Source organism: Rosa chinensis, chromosome 2 (assembly GCF_002994745.2).
Source record: "Rosa chinensis cultivar Old Blush chromosome 2, RchiOBHm-V2, whole genome shotgun sequence".
NCBI classification, from domain to species: domain Eukaryota; kingdom Viridiplantae; phylum Streptophyta; class Magnoliopsida; order Rosales; family Rosaceae; genus Rosa; species Rosa chinensis.
In genome coordinates, this window is record NC_037089.1 from 9,902,590 (window position 1) to 9,926,254 (window position 23,665).

A 23,665-nucleotide genomic window follows, 5' to 3' on the forward strand; every position below is an offset into this window, starting at 1 on the left:
AAGTCCTGTGAATTGATACTGTGAATGTTTTTCTGTGTTTGGTACCCAATTTCCTGCTTTTTAGTCTATTTGATGCAAATTTTCTGCTTATTTGGATACACTGGAATTGCAGTAAATTAAGATTCAAGTTTATATGAAATTTCCGAGGAAGTTTGTTTCTTCTGGACAGTAGGTATAATTTCAATTTGGATGACTGAATTTTTCTTGGATTGCAACATATATAGGGGAAACCTAGGAATTATTCTGAAATTTTGTGTTGCAATTTACTGAAAGAAACACATTGATTTCAGGCAAGTACACACAACTAGCTAGTACTATATGACAGGATAAAACAATAGCAATTCATGAAAGGATAAGACGTACAGCACCAATTAATTAAGATTCAAAGTTACAATACAAGCTTATTTGTACATTATTATACACACAGCATTGAAACTGGATCACTTAAATTTCGATCGATCAGCCATCTAGAATTTAAGGAGACCTAATTTTATTTTTTGCGCACCTAAGATGAAACATGCAAAAACGGAATACAGTAGGCACCCGTATATTGACCAGAAACATATAAAAGGCATCGGTACTATTAAGGGTGGAAATATTGAGGAAAAGTGCAAAAGGCATGATAACTAATACGAGCATGTTGGACATGATACTGATGGCAATAGTAGCTACTAAAGAATCCCTCAATACTGCAGCTGTGCCGTTATAGAAAGCAACCATCATGAATATCAATGCCCATACGGTCAAGTGTAATACCCAGCGAATCTGTACGAATGGTGTATACTGCTTAGCTGTGAGAAGGACCAAAATGTGGATGAAGACAGCCAAACTGGATAAAGTCATGGCAATTAAATTTGTCAAAATGAATACTCGGAAATTGGCATTTTTGGTTAGAACTGCGAAACCCTGGTCCCGTCCTTTTTGACTTTGATAACCGCCTGGCATGGTCATACCTGCTGTGAAGGTTACAGTTGCTATGAGTGTAGCTGCTATGAGATGCGATTGTTTTAATTCCTTCACTATTTGATTAGTTGCTTCCTTCCTCTCAATTTTGATTTCTTTGTCTTTATTTCCTTTGATTTCGTCGTTTACAGTGTGATAACCTGGTCTGCCACTGTTCACTTTCGAAGAGAGTCTTTGCACATATTTCTGAAACATGGAGAAGCAATACACTTCAGCACAAAAAGAAGCAAGTTAAAAAGGTAAAGTATATGTACGCATGTACCTTCTCTAGTCGCGAAAAACTATGGTTAGCTTGAATCATATCCAAAGCAGTCAGGTGTTCCTTATTGAATGCCATCTTATCAACTCTAGCATCACTTATGAAATCCTTGCTCGAGTCAATAATTTCAGAACCAGCCCGACTCACGTGACCGAATTTGTAGAAAGAAGCAGCAAGTTGATGAAAAGGTGTATTTTGGTTATCATCTTTGCCATTTAAGAGAACATTGCTAAGCCAGGGGTCTTTCTGAACAAAATCTTGTATTTCAAATCTTTTATTCTCAATCGCATAGTGAAGAACATTTTGATGCCTCTTGTCGACCAGCTCGCAACAATCAGGGCAATGAGAAATCAGCTCTTTCATTACATCTAGATGACCTTTGGAGACAGCAATGTGAAGGGCCGTCTTCTTATCATCTTTGTCACGAACATAAGCTGCAGATTCATCAGCTCTTAGCAAGTGCTTTACAATTAAAGAGTGGCCGAAAAATGCAGCAAAGTGAAGTGGAGTCCATCCTTGTTTATCAACTGCTTTTGTCAATGCTTTATCGCCAGTGAAGTAGTCTAGTAATTTGCTCGTGAGATCTGGAGACAAACACAAAGTACAAATGATCGTGATTTCTAGCTAGAGAAATACACAAAGTACAAAAGAAGGAGTAGAATATAAATTAAACTAAGCTAGACAGGATAATTAATTTCATATACATATATATACCCCGATCGTTGTAGATCACCGAAGCGTGCAATGCAGTTCTACCATCAGGACCTTCATAACTTGGATTTGTGCAAGTCTCAAGTATTTCAGAAACCAAAGAATTATAACCTCTTTGAGCAGCCATGTAGAGTGGGGTCTCTCCTGCATCATTAGCAGAGTACAAAGCCTCAGGGTCTGCTCTGGTCAATATCTCCACCACAGTGAGGTGATTGAAGCGCACTGCTTCGTGCAAGGCCGTGTCTCCATCATGATTGACTGTCCTGATGAGCAGCTGGCAACAAGCTTCCTCCTGACGAGCTCTAGCCAACTTGATAAGATGTTCAACTATGTGATCATGCCCGTGTTTCGCGGCCACATGTAAGGTTGTGTCACCTCTCTCGTTGGCTTGCAATAGCAGTCCTGGACACATGTCGAGGATTCTTGTAACCGTATTGATGCTGGCTGTGTTTTTCGATGACGTCCGGCTTCTCTTTGCGCATGCAATATAAATATGGAGAACTGTGTTCTTTGTTGGAGTCAATATTTGGGATAGATGCTCTCCGTGTAACACAAGGAAATCAATATTGCCTGTTGTTGCGGCCCTGTATGCTGGAAGATCCATGCCAGTTAAGCATTCATCTTGTGCTTCAACTTCTTGGCTGGATTCGGCTTTAGCTGCTATTGCCCGATCCTTCTCAATCTCGAGCTGTGTTGCTTCACCACTCTCATTGTCAGAAGAAGTGGAAGGTTGGTCCATTTTGATTTGTACGTAGCCACGTAGGTGCACCCGGTTCTGTTGCAATTAAATTCCTCTTACTATATACGTTGACAGTGCTTAATCTCAATCCTAATTACCTATGCACTCACAAATTATGCCAGAAATTTTATCATGAACCTGAAACCTGCAACAAGAGGTAGATTTATTAGAGAATTGAAGGCATCATCACAATCATGTGTTTGAACAAGATGGGTTTCTCTTTCTCGTGTTGCATGTATGCCATACGCAAAATTAACTTATTCGATCAGAATTCTTTTTATTCAACAAGGAATCTACTGGACTATTATTTATCCATGCGACAACTTTTTTCTCACGCTCAACTTCGACAACCCAAGAGTTGTACGTGGTCGAATCGAGGGAAAAATTACCAGAAAAAGGTAAAGTTTGTATGTGAAAACATGTAATTGCATAAGGAATAATACGACGATGCTACGAACAAAAGATTAGCTTTATTTCTAATTAATTAACGCCCGTGAACTGCATGTTAAACCAGGGGACCAGAGGCGAAGTAAGAATGAAAGGTAACCTTCTCACCCATGGGTGCTCGTCGTCTCGTCTTATGTGCCACGTTAGGGCAAAGAATGGATGAGGATTGAGAAGCAAGGGATGACCAGATGATGACCTTGAGATTGAGAGGGGTTAGCTGGTGAAGAATGAAGAAGAGCTCAGAGACAAGAAGATTACATATAGAGCTCTCTCTACTTGTAGTGACGTACGACTATCAACCAGGAGCCACATTTTAATTGGTTCAGCTAAATTCCAGTCAAATTCTTTTTCCTGGAAAACCACTGTATAGAACGCATTCTGTAATCTGTATCAAGATTAAACAGGTTATAGCATTTTCTTTAGTTTATAGCGCGCATACGTACCGTTGGATCAAGTTGTGTATCGTATATGATTATCTATCAAATCTTCAATTTGATTTGGTCGAATACCATGTAAAGTTCTTTCAGAAAACAAAGAAGTCAATTGTTGAAGAATCGATAAGTTGTACCGATAACATATGGTATATAAAAATATAAAAAGAGAAGTACCGAGTGAACTATGGGTATGGCAAAAAGAATAATACACTTGTAGTCTTGTACGTAAGACTAAATTCTAGAATAAAAACAACTGAACAAGTTGTCTGGGAGTTTCATCACAAGTTAATTAATTTAGTAAATTATCACTAACTACACTTTTAGTCCACTGCTAATATTTCAATTTGAGCCAGGACAATAAGCGCATGTTGATGCCGATCCGAGAGCCACGCACGCTAGAACTACGGTACCTTGGAGAAATGACAACAATACCAAAAACAACAAAAAAAAGCAGCTAATACCACAAACCGCAATGGCTAGTCCAATTGAAGAATGACCTAATACTGCATAGGTGCCGGTAAGGAATGCAGACCCCATAGCAATCATTGAATAAGAGGTAGAGCCACATTAAATAATTGTGATACAAGACGCTCCCTTTTCATCGACAAGAAAAATCGTATCATGACGGCACAACTGGACATATACAGGGCTAATGTATTAGTTATCAAAAATGCCTTGAAAGCTGCATTTCTTGATAGAACAGCAAAACCTTGATCTGGCCCTTTTTCACTATGGTAATTAACCACCAGGCATAGTGAAACCTGCTGTGAAAGTCACAATTGCTATGAGTGTAGCCACTACCAAATGAGATTCTTTTATTTCCTTGTATTTAGACTCTTCGCCACCTTTATTTACATGGACTTTCGTGTCATCATCTTTGTCTCTTGACACTCGTTGACCTACTCTTGCACTAGATTTTCTCAAACCTTGTTTGATATCTGATACGGGTGTATCCTCCAACTTAGAGGAAGGAAGGCCCAAGAGGACAACTCAAGGACAACCTCCTGCTTATTTGCATGATTACATTAGGAAATAATCATCCTAGTTTCATAATGATTATTTACCTTAAAGACGTTTTGTATCAAACATTTAAGTCTCATATCTTTTATTATTACTTTCCAGATTAGGCTAGGTTTTCATCACTATTTATGTTGCTGCTTGTAAGACTTTGGATCATTGAGTTATCTATACTATTATTAAGAGAAGATGGTTTGTTAGCCAAAATCTAAAATTTTGACAGAATTGACCCTAAAATATTAATAAACTTTGAGAATTAATTAAATCACAAGGATAATTAAGACATTTACAAAATGTATTTTTCTTTAGAAAATTTGAAAAAAAGTATCCACAACTCACTTTTCTCTCTCCCACTTTATTTTCTCTGCAATAACCAACTTCTTTCTTTTTTATTTTCTAAAGAAAAAAAATTAATAACTTACACATGCAGAGTATGATATAAGAAAAATGCTAGTATGATATAAGAAAACGTGGCTTTGGCTGCAAATATGTGTGAGTTCTTTAAGCATCTTGTTTCTGGTGTCAAGTGGTAGAGTTAGAGACCTGTGTCTGACTTAATTTCCCATTAATCTGGTATCAGAGCCCGGATTCTGTTTGGTGGGATCGATAGACGGTTTCCATGGCTAACAAACGTGGTAGGGGAGGTTTTCGGATGGAGGATCATGGCAATACCAACGACATGGAGGAAATCAAGGGGTTGATTGAACAACTTAGTGAATGCCTTGCTCGCATCGAAACTCAAGGCCGTGATGGTGGTGAGAGTTCCAACGGGGAGGAGAGTGTTCATTCTCATGGTGATAGGAGGCATGGTAATAACCATGATCACCATTCTTTAAACTTGAAGGACCTCCCTGAGTTTGAAGGAAGAATGCGACCAGATGAATTCATTGATTGGCTTAACACCATTGAAAGAATTTTTGATTACAAGCACACTCCTGATGAAAGAAAGGTGAAGATGGTAGCGATCACATTGACACACAAGGCCTCTGCGTGGGAATCCTTGCGATCTCGCCGTGAACGCCTAGGAAAGCCGAAGATCAAGAATTGGGAAAAGATGAAGAAAGAATTGCAAAAAAGATTTTTACCAGAAAACTATACTCAAAACAACTTTATGAAACTTCACAACATAAGGCAAGGGTCGAGAACAGTTGATGAGTTCACAGAGGAGTTCGATCTCTTGACTACAAGATGTGGAGTGATAGAGGAAGAGGAGCAGTTAATTGCAAGATATCTTGGAGGGTTGCGAAAAGAAATTCATGATGTGGTGGTTTTACAACAATATTGGAGTTACAATGATGTTTATAAATTGGCTAGTGAGGTGGAGAAACAACTAAAAGTACGTCAGAAGCGGCCTAGCAATGAGGACTCCTACCACAAACAAATTGCTGCCAAGTGGGTTGCACCATCTGAGACTGATAAAAACGAAGAACAAAAGATTGAATTCCAGAACAACAGCACCAATCTCAAGGAGGGTGGCAAGCCTAAGAAGTGTTTCAAGTGTTCGGGGTTGGGACATATAGCATCTGAATGTCCTAATCGACGGGTGGTGAACTTGGTTGAGGAAATCGGAGAAACAAGTGAAGCAAGACATGGTGAACTAATGATATCTGATGATTGTCATTATTATAATGACGAAGAAGTTACCTGGAGTGATCAAGGTGAGTCACTTGTGATAAGAAGAACCATGAATGCATCAAAAATAGAAGAGCACCTAGATTGGAGAAGACATAATATATTTCATACAAAGTGCACTTCCAATGGTAAGGTGTGTCAAGTTATCATTGATGGGGGGAGTTGTGAAAACATTGTGGCACAAGAGATGGTAGACAAGTTGAACTTGCAAACAGAAAGGAAGCCAATATCCTATAAGCTGCAGTGGTTCAAAAAAGGTAGTGATGTAGTAGTCAACCAACGTTGTTTGGTATCATTCTCTATTGGAAAAAACTACCGAGACTCACAATGGTGTGTTGTAGCACCAATGGATGCTTGCCATCTCTTATTAGGCCGTCCTTGGCAATTTGATAGGACAGCTCACCATGACGGGTACCAGAACACCTACTCTTTCTTGCAGGATGGAAAGAAAATTATTTTGGGTCCATCTAGAGCAGACTACAAACCAAAATCATCCAAAGCAGAGAGCTGCAGTTTTCTCTCCACAAAGAAGTTTGTAATTGAATCCAAAGAGAGTGGGGAATTGTATATGTTGATGGTGAAAGAATTGGGCACTGATGATTTTAGTTATTCCAAGGTGTTAGCACCTTCGCTGGAGGAATATAGTGAAGTCATTCCTGAGGAGTTACCTTATGGGCTACCACCTATGCGTGACATACAACACCACATTGATCTCGTACCAGGTTCAAGTTTGCCAAACAGGCCTCACTACCGCATGAGTCCACAAGAATATGAAGAGCTCAATAGGCAAGTGACTGAGTTGCTACAGAAAGGAGTGATCTGGGAAAGTATGAGTCCGTGTGCAGTACCAGCATTACTCACACCTAAGAAGGATGGGACCTGGCGTATGTGTATTGACAGTAGAGCAATAAATAAGATAACAGTAAAGTATAGGTTTCCAATCCCACGCTTGGATGATATGCTCGACCACTTATCTGGAGCTAAGGTATTTTCAAAAATTGATTTACGAAGTGGGTACCATCAGATAAGGATAAGGCCAGGAGATGAATGGAAGACAGCTTTCAAGACCCGTGATGGTCTGTTTGAGTGGCTTGTAATGCCGTTCGGATTAACTAATGCCCCTAGCACATTCATGCGACTCATGAATCAGGTATTTCGCCCTTTTATTGGAAAATTCGTGGTTGTTTATTTCGATGATATTCTTGTGTATAGTCTTAATGAAGCAGAACACTTGAAGCACCGACGAGAGATTTTTGAAGTATTGAGGGTGCAGAAGCTATATGCCAATTTGAAGAAGTGTGAGTTTTTAACTGAAAGCTTAGTTTTCTTGGGATATGTTATTTCTGCTGAAGGAATCAAAGTGGACTCAAACAAAATTACAGCAATTTTAGAGTGGCCAACACCAAAATCCATCCATGATATTAGAAGCTTTCACGGCCTAGCTTCTTTTTATCAGCTGTTTATTCGCAATTTTAGCTCCATTATTGCTCCAATGACTGATTGTCTGCGTTCTAATGTATTCAAATGGACTGAAGAGGCCAATAAGAGTTTACATGCAATAAAAGAAGCTATGACCAAAGCCCCTGTCTTGGCTTTACCTGATTATGATAAGGTTTTTGAGGTTGATTGTGATGCGTCCAAGAATGGTATTGGAGCTGTCTTGAGCCAAGAAGGAAAGCCCATAGCTTTTTTCAGTGAGAAATTAAATGACACCAGGCAGAGGTATTCCACATATGACGTTGAATTTTATGCCATTGTTCAATCTCTTCGGTATTGTAGGCAATATCTTATCTTCAAAGAATTTTTTCTCTACTCTGATCATGAAGCCCTCAAGTTCCTCAATGGACAACAAAAACTTAATAGGCGCCATGCCAGATGGGTCGAAGAACTACAAGAATACAACTTTGTGATCAAGCATAAAGCTGGGGTGCAAAATAGGGTGGCTAATGCCTTGAGTAGGCGTGGAGCACTTCTATCTGTGATGGAGGTACGAGTTGACAACTTTGATTACTTAAAGAAGTTATATCAAGAAGATGTAGATTTTTGTGAGACATGGAATGAGTGAAAGGAGAAGAACTCTATTAAAGATTTCCATATTCAAGAGTAGCAGGTTATGTGTCCCTACACTACTACACAAAAGGCTTCACACGACGGTTTAAAACTGTCGTCTCACGTTTTGCATTTCCGTGGTCTATCGAGGCGTCGTCTGATGAAACGCTGTCAGACGACGGTTTTCAACCGTCGTATACCGATCATTGAGTCGACGGTTTGCAGCTGACTCCGTCGTCTAATGGACCGGCAGATCTGCCGACATGCTGTCAACAAGCTGTCGACAGAAATATGCCGTGGTGTGACTTCTACTCATACCACGGTTTTTAGGATTCAAGCCTTGTCTCTTTATTGTTCAGAAGTCAGTTTTTATTTTTAAGACGTTGTGTAAATTGTATACACACGACAGTTCTTCCAGCATAAAATGTGGTGTGATGACTTAAAAATTCAGTGCACGCGCTTTCACACGACAGATATAACTCTAACCGTTGTATTGTGACATTTGAGACGATGGTTTTTGCTTACTTGTTGTCTGTGTGTGTATCCAACAATGATATCAGTAAGAACCGTCGTGTGAATTGTAGAAATTTTGTTTGATTCCACCCTATAATCCTCATCATACGACATATTTTTCTACATATTGTTGTTGTAATGGCAAGATTTAGATTCTGGAATGAAAAATGACCAAAAGAACAGAAAATTAATCATAATAGTTAGTTGTTATAATCCCATAACAATCTAAATGGGTCTGATAATGCTAATTGTATCTACAAAATAGGAGAACAGAAAAAATCCAAGTCAAGTATTCACTGATCTCCTGCTCTTCTTAGCTTTTGTCTTCAAAATTAGGCTTCACTTCATAACATTGGCACTCTCCATGGCCTAAAGAATAGTAATGGGCTTCCTCATTGAAAGAGTTCTAGGATGTTGCAGTGCTCCAAATACAGGAAGTTGTTGTGCTAATTATGCAGCAGCCAAATACTCTCATTTGGTGCTCCAAGTACTTGCATTTACGGCAGCTACAACATTCTTAGAATCCACCGCTGCCTCACTGCTGCTAACCAGACAAGAAATAAGCTTAGCAGCTATCCAAAGAATAAAGTTTTAGTCTGTATATATGCACGTCTTGTATACAATTAAAAAAACTATTAGCTTTACCAACATTTTTCAGTGCATCAATGACTTACAGAAGCAACCAAGAAGCAGAACTTAAAGGTCTCCCTTCCTTCACAATAACCTATCATGCACACAAAGCACGACTAAAATTGATATATTTAAGCCAAATACACCAATTCTCGGCAACTAATTCCAAACAGATATCACTAGGATAGAAGTAAAGGCCATTTTACTCTAATTCTTCATTCAAACACTGCAAACAGAAAAAGTACTAGCAACACAGTGCAACACTTGATTTGTTCAAATAGCCAAAACTCCCTGAGTGTGAAACCAGAGGCAGTTTGAAAAAAAACAAAAATATAAGTTATAATGCCTTGATTAAAGAAGCTATGAAATCACACACATACACACACAGCTATCTATGTTAATTGTAGTTAGGAAGGAGCAGAGTTGACCAAAGAAAGAAAACGAAAAAAAAAAAGAGCAGAACACTGCTTGTTTTGCAGACTTTATCTATGTAACCTCTTGGTCCAAATAAATGACGTGAGATAAAGTAGCTGATGAGTAAAGAGAACAAATCAAGACTAAAAGTTCTCCCATGCTTCAAGCTGACTAAGAAAATATACTAGAGTGACAATTGGTTTACTCTCAAGGCTAATGGAAAGTTACATTACCGACCTGGACATATATTCTTGCTATAAAAGGGGATTCCAGAAGCATATTATTAGATAGTACCTTATTATAACCAAATGCATTTTCTCGAAAAATATGCCCTGCAACAATAGGATCTGATATATACCACAACAAATCCTTTCGGTCCAAACGCAAGCTTATACACAGAGCCATGCTGTAAAGTCCAACAGAAGGTTACAGAGAAAGTTAAATAACAAACCTCAGTACCACAGTTGCAAGAATATATTCTTATAACCAAAGGACAAGAAAAATAAGGAAAAAGAGTAACTTTCATAACCATGATTAACTCATGTAAATAAAGAAAGGTCTAATATTTTATTGTACAAATGCAAAGGCGTATGATGGCATATGAGGATGCATATATATACCCTAAACTCTTTCAGGAATCTTTGTTAGACGCTATATTTAGTGGCACCCATAGAGCACATGAAAATACACTTGGTCGCGTAAGCTGATTATTATTGACAAAAGTAAAGTGGAACTAGTGAGAATGGAATCCTCGTATCTTGTAGACCAATAATACATAGACCAAAAGCAGACCAATAGATAACACCCAGACCAATGCCAATACTGAAAAAGAAAAAGCAAGCTAGTAAAGAATCATTTTTATCAATCGCCCTTATTTCACTTGTCTATGACAAAAGACTTAATTACAGTACGTAGACGTAGAAGTCTGAATCTAACATGCAAATGTTGGACCAAAGAAAAAAAAGGGTTGCAGAGGAAAAGAGTGTTCTGCAATGACAAAGCCACCTAAGTTAGAAACTATTGAATCTACAGATATTATGGGGGATAAGAAAGTTCAACGCAGAACTACTGCATCAACCATGACAGGGCTCAATAAAAAACAGGGCTCAATAAAAATAACAAAATGACAAAACTTTTCAAATTATCATTTGTGAAAGTAACTGCAACAAAGAAGAAAGAACAATTAAATGAGTATAATCAGGATGCATTCATAGTTTGAAATAGACTAGCAACCAACATATCATTCTTGAACATCAGTTATAAGCTAATAGAATTCCAATGCTTTAGCATCATCTTTGAAAAGAAAAAGGAAAAAAGTTGAGTTACAAAGAAAAGCCAGTACCTTCCTTATAATTCCATGCGTGTCATAAGCAAGACGTGCATCTACCTCAGTGGACACTCTGCCAGGAACTAGTTTTGCCAAATCAGTACCAACATTGACTAAAGCCTATACAACCGGAACATAATACTGAACCATATGATCTAGCTAACAAGGAATTCACATTACGAATGATTATGATACAAGACAACCAACCTTGTTACAGAAACATGACAATCTCAATTCGGAATTCTCATGCTTGTTACACTCCGAATCTGCCAGCGCCATATCCACAGCATTCTACACCAAAGAAAAGACCATCAATGACTACGTATTAGAAAGCAAACACAGTTTTTGTAATCTAAAATTCATTTTTCGAAGAGAAATGCTTACTCTAAATATGGTATCAGGGAGACTGCATATACCCAAGAGTAGGGCGGAGCTCACAGTAGCAGCAGTTGGAGGAAACCTGGTTATAAATAATCAGTAAACTAGAAAATTCAGATACATAGAGAAGCGATTTCATTACTCCCCTGGTTCATACTAAAATCTTAGAAACAAAAAAAGAATGGAAATAATTAAATAACTTATCCGAAAATAGATAAATAGAAGATCAAGTCACTCTTATCAACTAACTAGCTAAAACATTATGATCATATCAACAGAAAAATCAGATGCAAAACAAAATCATAAAAATTTCAAATTCTACTTCTTTGTGAGTAACAAAAGAGAGGAAAACTATACTCAATGCCAATCAATAAACCCCCTCGCTACTGAAAATCCAAATTGCAATCTCAAGATTTAAAACTTCAGTCAACGTGAAAACTGCATTGCAGAAAGGAAATTAAAACTTACAGGTATAAACCTTTTGCACAACAGGAATGATTCGAACACACCCAAAATGAATTGCAAGTTCTCTAACATCTAGTTTGTTCCTGCACCACCACAACACAATCCAATCCACTCCAATAATTAGTATCCACTATATTTAGAAATGACATCAAAATTGAAACAAACAATAAAAAAAATCAAAAACCCACTTTAGACCAAGGCTGTTCTGCAAGGAATTGAAGGATCTCGTATAAGCCTTCTTCAACATCCCACTCAAAAACCCACTTGAGAAAAGCCTCTACCTTTCTTTTCGTTTTTCAGCTTTGCCCTCAAAGATTGTTCCTTTAAGACACAAAGCAAGACAAAACATACAAACGATCAGATATTGGGATCAAAACTCGAGATCATATCAATGCAAACTAATCAATCAGTGTTGTAATACATACATGGAAATGTCTGAGCAACTCCCTCTCCTTTTCAGCATGACTAGCTTGCTCTTCCTCCTCCAGGTCGCTATAGAGACATCAAGAACAACACAAGTGAGTCATGTTCAAATTAACCAGAAAAGAAAAGGATAATCAATAATAAAGTACATTGGTTTGAACAAAAAGTGAGGAGTTTATACGGTTTAACTTCAGCCTTTGGGCAAGCTTTTGGTATGAACCTCCTCTGAGTCAAAACAAAGAAAATCAGTAATATTGTATAAACTACAGGTTCACATTTAACAAAGGGCAGTGCACCATGCCTTTCTGGGAGCAGGAGCACCAGATTGTGGTCGTTGGCTCATTAGAGATTAAGATACAATCTACCAATCAACCAAAATCCAAACCACAATCACAAACGCCCTAAACCAAGCACACAACCAGGGACTTTACACGAACAAAACTTGCTCACCACAGCTGATATCCCAGATAAAATACTGCTGATGACCACTATCTTCACCACCATAACTGATATCTGCAGAGCATTGGGTACAACAGTCTGTCATTTTCACAAAAACAATAAAAAAAACCACATAACAAATAACACACCCAGCCATTCGAAAATTGAAAGACTCAACTCACATAATTAAGAACAGCATACATAGTATGCGCAACTTCCGAAGCCTTAGCAGTGATCCTATAAGCAACATCCTCATGAGCAACCAACATAAGCTACAAGGGGAAAAAAAAGTAGATTGACAAACAACATACTTCAGCTTAGCAGCTCTCAATTTGTGAATTATCAGAACTCTTCTCACTCAATGTTTTCACCGAGAACAAAACAAATGAAAACCAGAACTGTTCTGCTAATTCTTCAGGCTGCACACAGAAATGTAGTTAAGTTGCACATTGAATGACACAAATTTTCATCATGAATCAACAATGTTACACACATTCAAGAACTGATAAAACATACCGTTCCATTTCCGATAGCTGATAAATTTGATATTAGAACATGTTTCGTTTCTATCAGTAGCTTGATAGCTTGTGCCACCAGGTTCTCGTCCAACAACAATCCACTGAAATCTTCCGTCAGCCTAATCGGGAGAAGGAAATCAAAGCAAATCACTAGTGGGTTCACATTTAAAGTTATCAAAACCAGAAAAACAACAACACATTGATATAAAATCTTCCATTAAAAATCCGTCTTAAACTAGTGAAGAAAATCAAAACAACATTCTCAATTTGTTCAAAGTCAGGGCCGGAAAATGTCCAGTTAATCAAAACCCCAAATCAAAAGATGAGAGTGATGGTATTATACCTTTATCAGAATCTCCAGTTAGTCAAAACCCCAAATCAAAAGAGTGATTTGTGAAGAACCCGAACTCAACACCTGAAATCAAAAGTGAAGAACCCGAACTCAACACCTGAAATCAAAAGTGAAGAACCCGAAATCAAAAGCATGATTTATGAAATCAAAAGAATGAGATTTTGAGAAACCAGAAACCCCCAAATTTTAGGGCCGGGCTTACCAGATTCGAAGACAAATCTCCGACTTAGGGCTTCGAAAGCTTCGCACCAGAGTCGGGCCTTCAGAGGCGGTGGATTTAAGGTTTAGGGCCGTGGAGTGAGTCGGGGTAGCTATGGAGTGAGTTAGAGTGATTCGGAGAGAGTCGGGGTTTGGAGGGGCTATGTCGAGGTATGGTTGGGGCAATGTTGTGATCGAGTATCTCGAGGTATAGTTTGGCTGTTTGGGGCAATGCTGTGTCGAGCGGCTGCTAGGTTAAGCATTAGCTGTGGGAAGGACTTTTTTTTTTCATTAAGTGTTCTAGGTAGGACACATGGCCGGGCAGATGACCATTAATTAGTTGATCGATGCATGCATATACAAGACATTAGACTGGTTTTTCACATTGTTGTCTGAATGCCACTTCAAAATTTTCAATTTTCCCAGCCACCTCATATTGCCTGCTGAGAGGGAACTAAATTTGGGAGGAGACAAATGGAGGGAAATATGGGAGGGAATGTCGGTGAACATATTTTAACTTGCAAATCTATAGATTCACACCACAGTTTTAAAGTAACCGTCGTATAAACACTACATGTTGAGTAAATTTAACTGGTGCCAATTGGTGCGAAACTTGCTGCCTCTATTACAATTTAACCTCACACCACGCTTCCATTTATAAACGTCTTCTGAAGCAATACATAATTTCAGCATGAAAAACACCCGTTGGTTGAATTCATATTAGAAGACGGAAATTTTACAACCGTCGTCTCAATAATGAGAAATTATTCACACCACGGAAAACAGTGTTACGTCGTCTGAGAGGTGTCGTGTGAAGCCTTTTGTGTAGTAGTGCTAACTGTTCACTACGGCTCTGGATCATTGAAGAAGTGCATGGAGGTGGTCTTGGTGGACATTTTGGGAAGACTAAAACTCTGTCATTAATTGAGGAGAAATTCTTTTGGCCTAGGTTGCAAAGAGATGTACTGAGGTATGTACAATGTTGTCGTATATGCCACCTAGCTAAAAGTAGAAGTCAAAACACAGGGTTGTACACACCCCTCCCAGAACCAAAAGCTCCATGGGAAGAAGTTAGCATGGATTTTGTGGTAGGATTACCAAGGACAAAACAGGGGTTTGATTCTATTTTTGTAGTGGTGGATAGGTTTTCCAAAATGGCACATTTTATACCTTACAAAAAGACAATGGATGCTACTAATATTGCCAATATCTACTTTCGTGACATTGTAAGGCTGCATGGAGTTCCTCGTACTATCACATCTGATAGAGATAGCAAGTTTGTGGGACACTTTTGGCGAACCTTGTGGAGAAAGTTGGGTACAAAGCTTCAGTTTAGTACTGCTCATCACCCTCAAACCGAGGGGCAGACAGAAGTGGTGAATCGAAGCTTGGGAAACTTATTGAGAGCACTAGTTCGGCATAACAAAGCAAGTTAGGTTGAGTTCCTTCCGCAAGCTGAATTTGCTTACAATAGCTCTAAGCACAGTACTACGAATATCAGTCCTTTCGAAGCTGTATACGGTAGCAACCCCAATGGCCTTTTGGATTTAATTCCATTACCTGTCACGGATCGATTCAGCGGTGATGCCAAAGATATGGCAGACCATATTAAGGAGTTACATGAACAAGTGCGGAGAAGACTTGTTAAGAGTAATCAGAAATACAAGGAGGTTGCTGACAAGCATCGTCGTTATGTTGAGTTCAAAGAGGGTGGCCTGGTTTGGATCAACTTGAGCAAGGAGAGGTTTCCACGTGGGAAGTGTGGTAAACTACATGACAGAGGAGGGGGACCATACAAGGTTCTCAAACGAGCCGGTAACAATGCTTATGTTCTTGAACTCCCTGATGATATTGGAGTGTCTCCTACTTTTAATGTTGCTGATTTGCAAGTCTATCATGGTGAGAATGAATCTACTGTTGTGGACTCGAGGGCGAGTCCTGTCCAACCTGGGGTGCCTGATACGGGTGTATCCTCCAACTTAGAGGAAGGAAAGCCCAAGAGGACAACTCAAGGACAACCTCCTGCTTATTTGCATGATTACATTAGGAAATAATCATCCTAGTTTCATTATGATTCTTTACCTTAAAGACGTTTTGTATCAAACATTTAAGTCTCATATCTTTTAATATTACTTTCCAAATTAGGCTAGGTTTTCATCACTATTTATGTTGTTGCTTGTAAGACTTTGGATCATTGAGTTATATGATATAAGAAAACGTGGCTATGGCTGCAAATACGTGTGAGTTCTTTAAGCATCTTGTTTTTGGTGTCAAGTGGTAGAGTTAGAGACCTGTGTCTGACTTAATTTCCCATTAATATCTTTCTGCAGCACAAAAAAATAAAAATGTAATCTAGGAAAACAAACTCAAGGAAAAAGAGTGCTAGCTAGTAAATATACAGGCCAATAAAATATACCTCCAACTTAGCATTATTGCTCCCTATAATGGTTTAGTGCGTTCTTATTTTTTTTGTTGAATGTCATCTTATCAACTCTTGAATCCTTGATAAATTTCAAGCCTTCGTATTTTTGAGAAGTAGCAATATACTGGAGAGGTGTGTTTCCAACAGAATCTTTGCCATTTAAAAAGACGCTAATTCGAACAAACTCTTCTACTTTGTCTTTATTTTTGATAATTACAAAATGCAGGGCATTGCGACCCTTATGGTCCACCAATTCAAAATTGTCAGGGCAGTAGAAAATAAGCTGTTTCATTACATCTACATGGCCCACTACTACAAATAGCCCATATAAGGACACCATATGAGGACACTTTTTGACCGGGGTGTCCTAATAAGCTTACGAGGACGACTTGAGAAAACAGGAGCAAAATACTGCTGCCCCTCCTATTTTTTTTCATCAAAAGTTAAACTTCCCTCTTCTGTTTTTTCCCAAACATATTCGCACTTTGGCCTCTGTTTTACAGTTGACCTCTTTCTTCTCTAGTCTCTCTCTCTCTCTCTCTCTCTGCATCTCTTGATCTCTTCCTCGTCGAACAAATTGGAGCTCTGATTCCTTAGCTCTGAGCAAAACAAATCTCACCACAGCTGGGTACTTCTCTCTCCTCCTCTATTTGCCTATATCTTTTTCTTCTCGCTAGATCTATATGCTCTATCCAGATCATAACGTGGCGATGGCTTTCTCCTATATCCATATCGGAATTAGATGGTATGGCAGGTGGTCGATTCATAATCCTTTATGTGGATGAGATGCTAGAGGTTTAATTTTGTTTTCATCTACTCTTCCGCAGATGCCAAGCCCAAACCTCAAGGTCAAAAATCCTCTCAGCAATGCCGCCACCGTTGTCTCTCTCCAAATCCCCAACCTCGCCGCTATCCCTAGACACCTCCAACCCCGTCCGCGATGCCATTGAGGAGCTCCAGCGCTGCCAGCGCACCAATGTTGTACGATTGAGAACCTCTGTCAAAGCTTTCTGCTAACATATGGAGTCAGAGTTGGAACTGAGATTTTGCTTCGCATGTTTAAGCTGTCTCGCAGACAGTCCTACTCTTCCTTGCTCGATCTTAAGGTATAGAGTGGCCTTTTTTTAATTTATATTTGCATTTCGTGGATGATTGGTTTTGTTAATGGTAGTGATGATAGGATTGGGGATGAGAATTAACGGTTCAGGATCAGAAACTATATTCAATTAAATTTATGAATTGAATTTTTTTTCTTTTGTTCATTAGTGCAATCTGCAACAAGGGATGGAGGGAAATCCTATTGCTGAAATCATCCAACCCATCGATATGATGAAGGTGAGTGTTGAAATGCATCAAGGTAGTAATTTCTGTGAGATTTGGATTAGACCCATGATTCCAACTCTGGTCTTTAAGCTTAAAGTTGGTTTCTTTTGATGGGTTTCAGATCTATGATTTATGGGTCTATTTCGGATTTTGATTTGATTTAGTGGTGTAATGTGGTTTAATGGGATCGATGGTTTAATTGGTTTTTGTTGTGTTGGTTTTGGTGTAGTTGAGAATTCAATTGGGTCTGGGATCAGCTGGACAAGTTGCCAGGACCATGATCAAGGAGGAGGGTTTTGGTTCATTGTATAAGGTAAGCTTATTTGGTGTGAATACAGTTTGACTTTTTGATTCATGATTTACTTGATTTAGTGCTGGATGTGTTGGATGAGGAATTTATATCTGTTTGAGGTCTCGAATTTTATATTCTTCATGCCAATCAGATATGTATTCCTTTCCATTAAAATGGGGATTGTTAGATTGGTATATATATATATATATATATATATATATATATATATATATATATCAGGCTGAGATATTAATATATAGATTGGTAAAGGTTAATATATTTTTTTTCCAGACAAGTATCTTGAGCTTAACTGTTTATGGTTGCAATTTTTTTTCCCTCTGACTCATATTATTCTCTACACAGGACCTGAGTAACCAACCTAGGTTATTGCAAACCCAACTTTCCGAAATAAAGAAGAAATTAAGGTGAATGCTAGAAAATTGGGGTCTGAGTTGTGTTTTCTGGTTTCATTCACTTATGTTGCTGCAGAGCCCTTGGTTAATAATCCCGTACTAATTAATATTATGCAAATCTTGAATTCTGCAGCTGTTGGACGAACCCTGATAAGATCAACAATGTAGATCAGTTGGGGCAAATGGAAGATTCAATTCGAGAATCGCGTAACCAGATTCAAACACATAAGGTATCATCCTGCTTTAGTTGTGGATTATAAGAAATTATGTGTATGCCCTGCTGATGTTAGGATTGTGCTGTTTGAATAATGTCACATGATTAATCTTTTGTATAATTGTGAAATTCTACGGTTAAGCGGTAGATTTCTTTTCCAATTATGATGTTTAAATATATACTTCTCTCTCTCCATCATCATCATCAACATATGTTGCAGTACTTTGAAAGTATATTTCCCCCCTGTACTAATCTCTATTGAATTAAGTTACATTGTATTCCGTTCTACACTGTCCTGAATTAAGTTACATTGTATTCCATTCTACTCTATTGAATTAAGTTACGTTTTTCATTCTACTCAAAAGTTGGATTTCATAATTTCTGTTTTAGCATGGTGACACTGTTTGTGAGTAGTATAGCTTTATTTCTTGTGTTCTATATAAATAGATTCATTATAATCTCTGACCTCCATATTCTGAAAATAAATTTCTCTGATCAGTAACGTCTTCTAGAAAATGAAGGATTTCTCATAGAAGAATTAGGAACAAGTTATTCTGTTCTCTCTGTCTGTTTCTACCTCTGTCTCTTTCCCTCTCTGGATATCAAAGAGTCTTGCAGACACTGTTTTCTTATACCAAGAATATTGTCCTGTGGATGGTTAATTTAGTTTAATTTGGATCCTTAGCATAATGAAGATATCATATTGTGAGTGGTCCATTCTTCATGATTAATACATGTTTAAAAAGCACAATTTCAAATTGAATCATGTTATGCATCCCATCAGCTCATATGCAGTGGGTTTTCTCTTTTCTATTTCTTTTCGCATAGATTAATGATTTAAGACGCTTTATTTTTTGTAGTGTTATGAATCTCTTCGGTGTTCTCAAGTATAAGAAGATGGGGGAAGACGTTCTTTGTAATTCTGGTCTACCATTTACAATAATCAGGTTTCGAAACATTCTAAGAAACTAAACTAGGGCAGCTTACTAATAAGCTGTATATTCTTAAAATTGTTGTTTATCATGAATATAAGTTATATGTCTTTCAGGGCTGGTAGATTGACAGATGGACCTAGCTTACACATCATATGATCTTAATACATTGCTCAAAGCTACAACTGGCCAACAATGTGCAGTCCTAATAGGTCAAGGTACGATTATATGTTTACAGAAGTGGAAATGAGCATCAGGTATATAATTATAGGTTTAGTTCCTGAGGCTGAATAACGCTTCCTATAATTATAGGCTTGCTTATGTCATATTTGTTGCAAAAATGCTCCTTTAGGGTTTGTGATGCATCTAAGTCATTCAAAACATTTATTCCAGTTATGAATGTGTTCAAGAACAAAATAAGAAAGGCAAACTGAGACACCATAATAATAATGATAAAAATTACTTTTTTTGTTTGAAGTTGTCTATTCTAGGCTCCTGCAGTTCAATATTATTGACGCTCTCTATTTGGTGAATCCAGTCTAGTTCCGGGAACATTTCTCAAAAACCTAGAAATTAGCCACACATTGAGCCACTTTCAATATGTGGGGAGGATTATTTAGTTTGGTGGAATGTGTGGTGATTTACATAAGGAATTGCACTAGATACCAATATATTAGGTTTTCCTGGTATGCATGGCTTTGGTTTAGGAAAGGATATTACCTGTGTATAGTGTTAGTAGTCCTTTGTATCTTATGCCTTTATTTTGATGAGTTTAATTATTTATGTGATCCAGCAGATACACTAGTTGGAGAGGTTAGCAGACTTGTTGTTGCTGAAGCTTGCATACAGGCGCTGGACATAAAATGCACTGAAGGAAAAATATTTGAAGTCAACTCAGTTGAGGTAACAATCTCTTTGTAACAATCCTACAGAGCATATATATATATATATATATATATATATAAATCATTTTAAGTATTAAGTATTTGCCATTTAGTTACTTTCAACTTTCATTTTTTTTTGTCAGTAGCGTTATGTTTTCAACTTGTTTGGCAGAGCTATAATGGTTTGTTTTCAACTACCTCCATCTTAAATATAAGTGAATGTCACTCAAGTTTTAAATTCTGATTGTGATGATAATGGACGCATTTAACTATAATGGTTTGTTTTCTAATGGATCATATGAAATGACTTTTTTTCTTCCCCAAATTTCACCACAAGAACCAAAGGTGGTTGATCTTGCTCGATTCCTGACTAAAAGTGGGACCTGTATGTAAGGAGCAGAAAGCTAAAGTTACCTAAACTCCACAGCTAAACTTACTTCAACTTCACTAAATAACATGTATTTGATCTTTTCTTTGCGGTTGAATCTCTGTTAATCAATTAGTAGGTCCTTTTGCACCTCATAGATAGGATTCATACTAATTATAATTTTCTGGTGATTGTTTAGCTGATCAAGATGGAGGCTGATATCCTCCTATCTCTGAAATTTGAAATGGGAAATCTCAATGTTGGTACATCCTTGAGGTAATGATGGTCTACACTCATTTCTGGTTGCTTATTACGGCTGCTCAACAAGCCTAAAATGGTGACTAATTGTTGCTCATTTGACATTATTTTTGGCAGAAAATTCATTGATCTTGCTCAAGGGAGTTACTACAAACTAAGTTTGCTTTGTAACCTCTCTCTTACATATTTGGATTTGCCAAGTTGATACTATCTGATATTGACTGCTTGCTCTTTTGTGTTTTCTGCAAACTCCTAATATGCAGTTTGAGACTTTAAGGACATTGTATCAATTATCTAAATATCTGTTTATTGGCTTGTTTGTTTAGGTTCTTATTTTGTCAAGGGCAGATCATTGGAGTTCCTTTGGCTTTGCATCTATTCAAGGTTTATAGAACATACCTAATGAGAAAATTAGTGTAGTAGTTACTATACTTTGTAAATTTCTTTGTAGTTGACTCTCCTTAGATCGGATCTTAATTAGTATACATATTGTAATAGTGTATTTTGGTGACTAATATATTGCTTTTGGTGCTTTTGAGAATGCTTGTGATATTTTTTTTTGCATGGTTTTCAACATTTAAGGACACTGGAAAAGAGTCCTCTTTTCCCTACTAGGACACTTAAACTGTGTCCTTAAAAATCCAAATCAAGTGTCCTCGTATACAATAGAGGACACATTTTTCTTGATATAGAACGCATTTTATGTGTCCTCTATTGTATACGAGGACACTTGATTTGGACTTTTAAGGACACAGTTTAAGTGTCCTAGTAGGGAAAAGAGGACTCTTTTCCAGTGTCCTTGTATATGACTTACAATGACTGCTGGATAGAGGACTCTTTTTTAGAGAGTCCTTAAATGTATTAGAGGACTCTTTTCCAGTGTCCTTATATGTAGTTTTTGTAGTAGTGGCCCTTCTTCCGCTGCATAATGAGCGGGTGTTCTCTTATCAATCTCGCCAACGTAGGCAGTGGAATGATCACATTCTAGTATTTGTTTCACAATTGAAACCTGACCCCAAGATGCAGCCCTATGAAGTGGAGTCGATCCTCATTCGTCGAATGCTATTGCTAGCGTCCTTTCTGTTTCAAGTAATCTTATCGTTATTTCTTCAACAAATATATATAAAGAAAAAGTATCAAGTCAAAAATTAGTTGCACAAAATATAATTAAAAAATAAAAAAAGTTGAACAACAAAATCTCACAAAAAAAGGTTTAATTTTTTTTTGTTACAAAAAAAAATCTAAATTGTGTGTTTATCATTGATAATAGGAGCCATTTAAATAGGGAATTATAGAGTATATAAAAGGTTATAGAATCCAAACATAACTAGGTAATCTAGAACCTTCTCCTATTACAACTCAATGACTAAACCCTAGTTGGAAGAGGCACACATTATGTCGACATCCTTGAACACTCCCCCTTGTGCCGCTCAAACTTGGTGATGAGTGATGACGCTTTGATCGTTGCCTCACTAAAAACCTTGCCAGGTAACAAAAACCATGTGGGACAAAAATAACCCTGGTCGAAGGACAAAAAGAGCACAACACGTCCTTCACTCTTCGAGATCGAACATGTAGACATCATACCTCCCCCTGATGTCAATATCTCTCCCTAATTGCTATAATCATGGGAGTTCGGATAACTTTCTTAATCCGATGCTCTTCACATGTTTCTCGAATGTGGATTTAGGTAACGACTTAGTAATAAGTCCGCTACATTATCCTAAGATCGGATTTGATTCACCTCAATATTTAGAAGTGCTTGTTGTTGCTAATTGTAAAAGAACTGAGGCGATATATGCTTTGTGTTGTCGCCCTTGATGAAACCTAATTTCATTTTCTCAATACAAGCTGTATTATCTTCATAAATGCATGTAGGTTCATCTTTGGTAGACTTCAAACCACAAGTTCCTCGAATATGTCTAATTACAGACCTTAGCCATATGCATTCTCACACGGCTTTATGTAGAGCAATAATCTCTGCATGATTTGAGGAAGTAGCAACAAGGGTCTGCTTTGTAGACCTCCAAGATATCGCAGTGCTTCCTATAGTAAAAACATAACCCGTTTGGGAGTGACCTTTGTGAGGGTCAGAGAGATACCCTACATCAGTAAAATCCATCAAAACATCATCATCGTTTTGATGTAAGGGAGGAGGATGGGTGGCCGGCGGCTTTGCCGATCAAGGCGTCTTGGACGGTGCCACTTGGGCTAATCAGATCCATTCTCATTCTTCCATCATTCTTTTCTCTCTGCAGGGATAGAACAAGACCATATCTATCGTACATTTTAAGTAACGAAAGATTGTCTTTCTACCAGTCCAATGGCATTGCGTTGGCGCAGGGCTACATCTAGCCAACAAGTTCATAACAAATGAGGTGTCCGGTCTTGTATTGTGTTAAGTACAATAATGCGCCTATTGCACTTAGGTAAGACACTTCTGCGAATTAACACGTCTTCGTCATCATCCCTAGGACGAAATGTATCCCTCTTAGGGTCAAGACTACGGACGACCATGGGAGTGCATCTTTGACTTTATCAAAATGCAAAGCATTTATTGACACGGTATACAAGTTCTAAATCTTGACAAAACCGTGTTCTCCCAAGGTCCTTCATCTCAAACTCGGATTTCAGGTGTTCAGCAGTTTCCCTT

General features: G+C 37.9%; 2 protein-coding genes and 1 long non-coding RNA gene across 12 annotated transcripts; 2 read left to right on the forward strand and 1 right to left on the reverse strand.

Annotated features, from left to right (window-relative positions):
* The first annotated feature begins 5,189 nt into the window (after nt 1-5,189).
* LOC112183652 lies at nt 5,190-8,267 on the forward strand. Its single transcript, XM_024322015.1, has one exon. It carries the CDS (start codon nt 5,190-5,192, stop codon nt 8,265-8,267), a length of 3,078 nt encoding a protein of 1,025 aa, XP_024177783.1.
* A 665-nt stretch (nt 8,268-8,932) lies between these two features.
* LOC112186049 lies at nt 8,933-14,044 on the reverse strand. 10 transcript variants are annotated; one of them, XR_005807694.1, is made up of 16 exons: nt 13,912-14,044; nt 13,701-13,772; nt 13,356-13,476; nt 13,151-13,258; nt 13,022-13,076; nt 12,852-12,914; nt 12,583-12,626; nt 12,404-12,470; nt 12,167-12,299; nt 11,982-12,061; nt 11,520-11,595; nt 11,343-11,426; nt 11,151-11,255; nt 10,103-10,214; nt 9,439-9,488; nt 8,933-9,305 (listed from the first exon to the last, which is right to left on the reverse strand). It is a non-coding gene; the product is annotated as an uncharacterized LOC112186049 (long non-coding RNA). The 10 variants fall into 10 exon arrangements; XR_005807692.1 differs by having other exon boundaries at nt 12,551-12,626; XR_005807693.1 differs by lacking the exon at nt 12,583-12,626.
* Nucleotides 14,045-17,339: 3,295 nt separating this feature from the next.
* LOC112186580 (mitochondrial dicarboxylate/tricarboxylate transporter DTC-like) lies at nt 17,340-18,387 on the forward strand. The gene is made up of 4 exons (XM_040514014.1): nt 17,340-17,435; nt 17,596-17,664; nt 17,882-17,965; nt 18,308-18,387. The coding sequence occupies exons 1-4, from the start codon at nt 17,385-17,387 to the stop codon at nt 18,371-18,373; spliced, it is 270 nt and encodes an 89-aa protein (XP_040369948.1). The 5' UTR covers nt 17,340-17,384; the 3' UTR covers nt 18,374-18,387.
* Nucleotides 18,388-23,665: the final 5,278 nt, after the last annotated feature.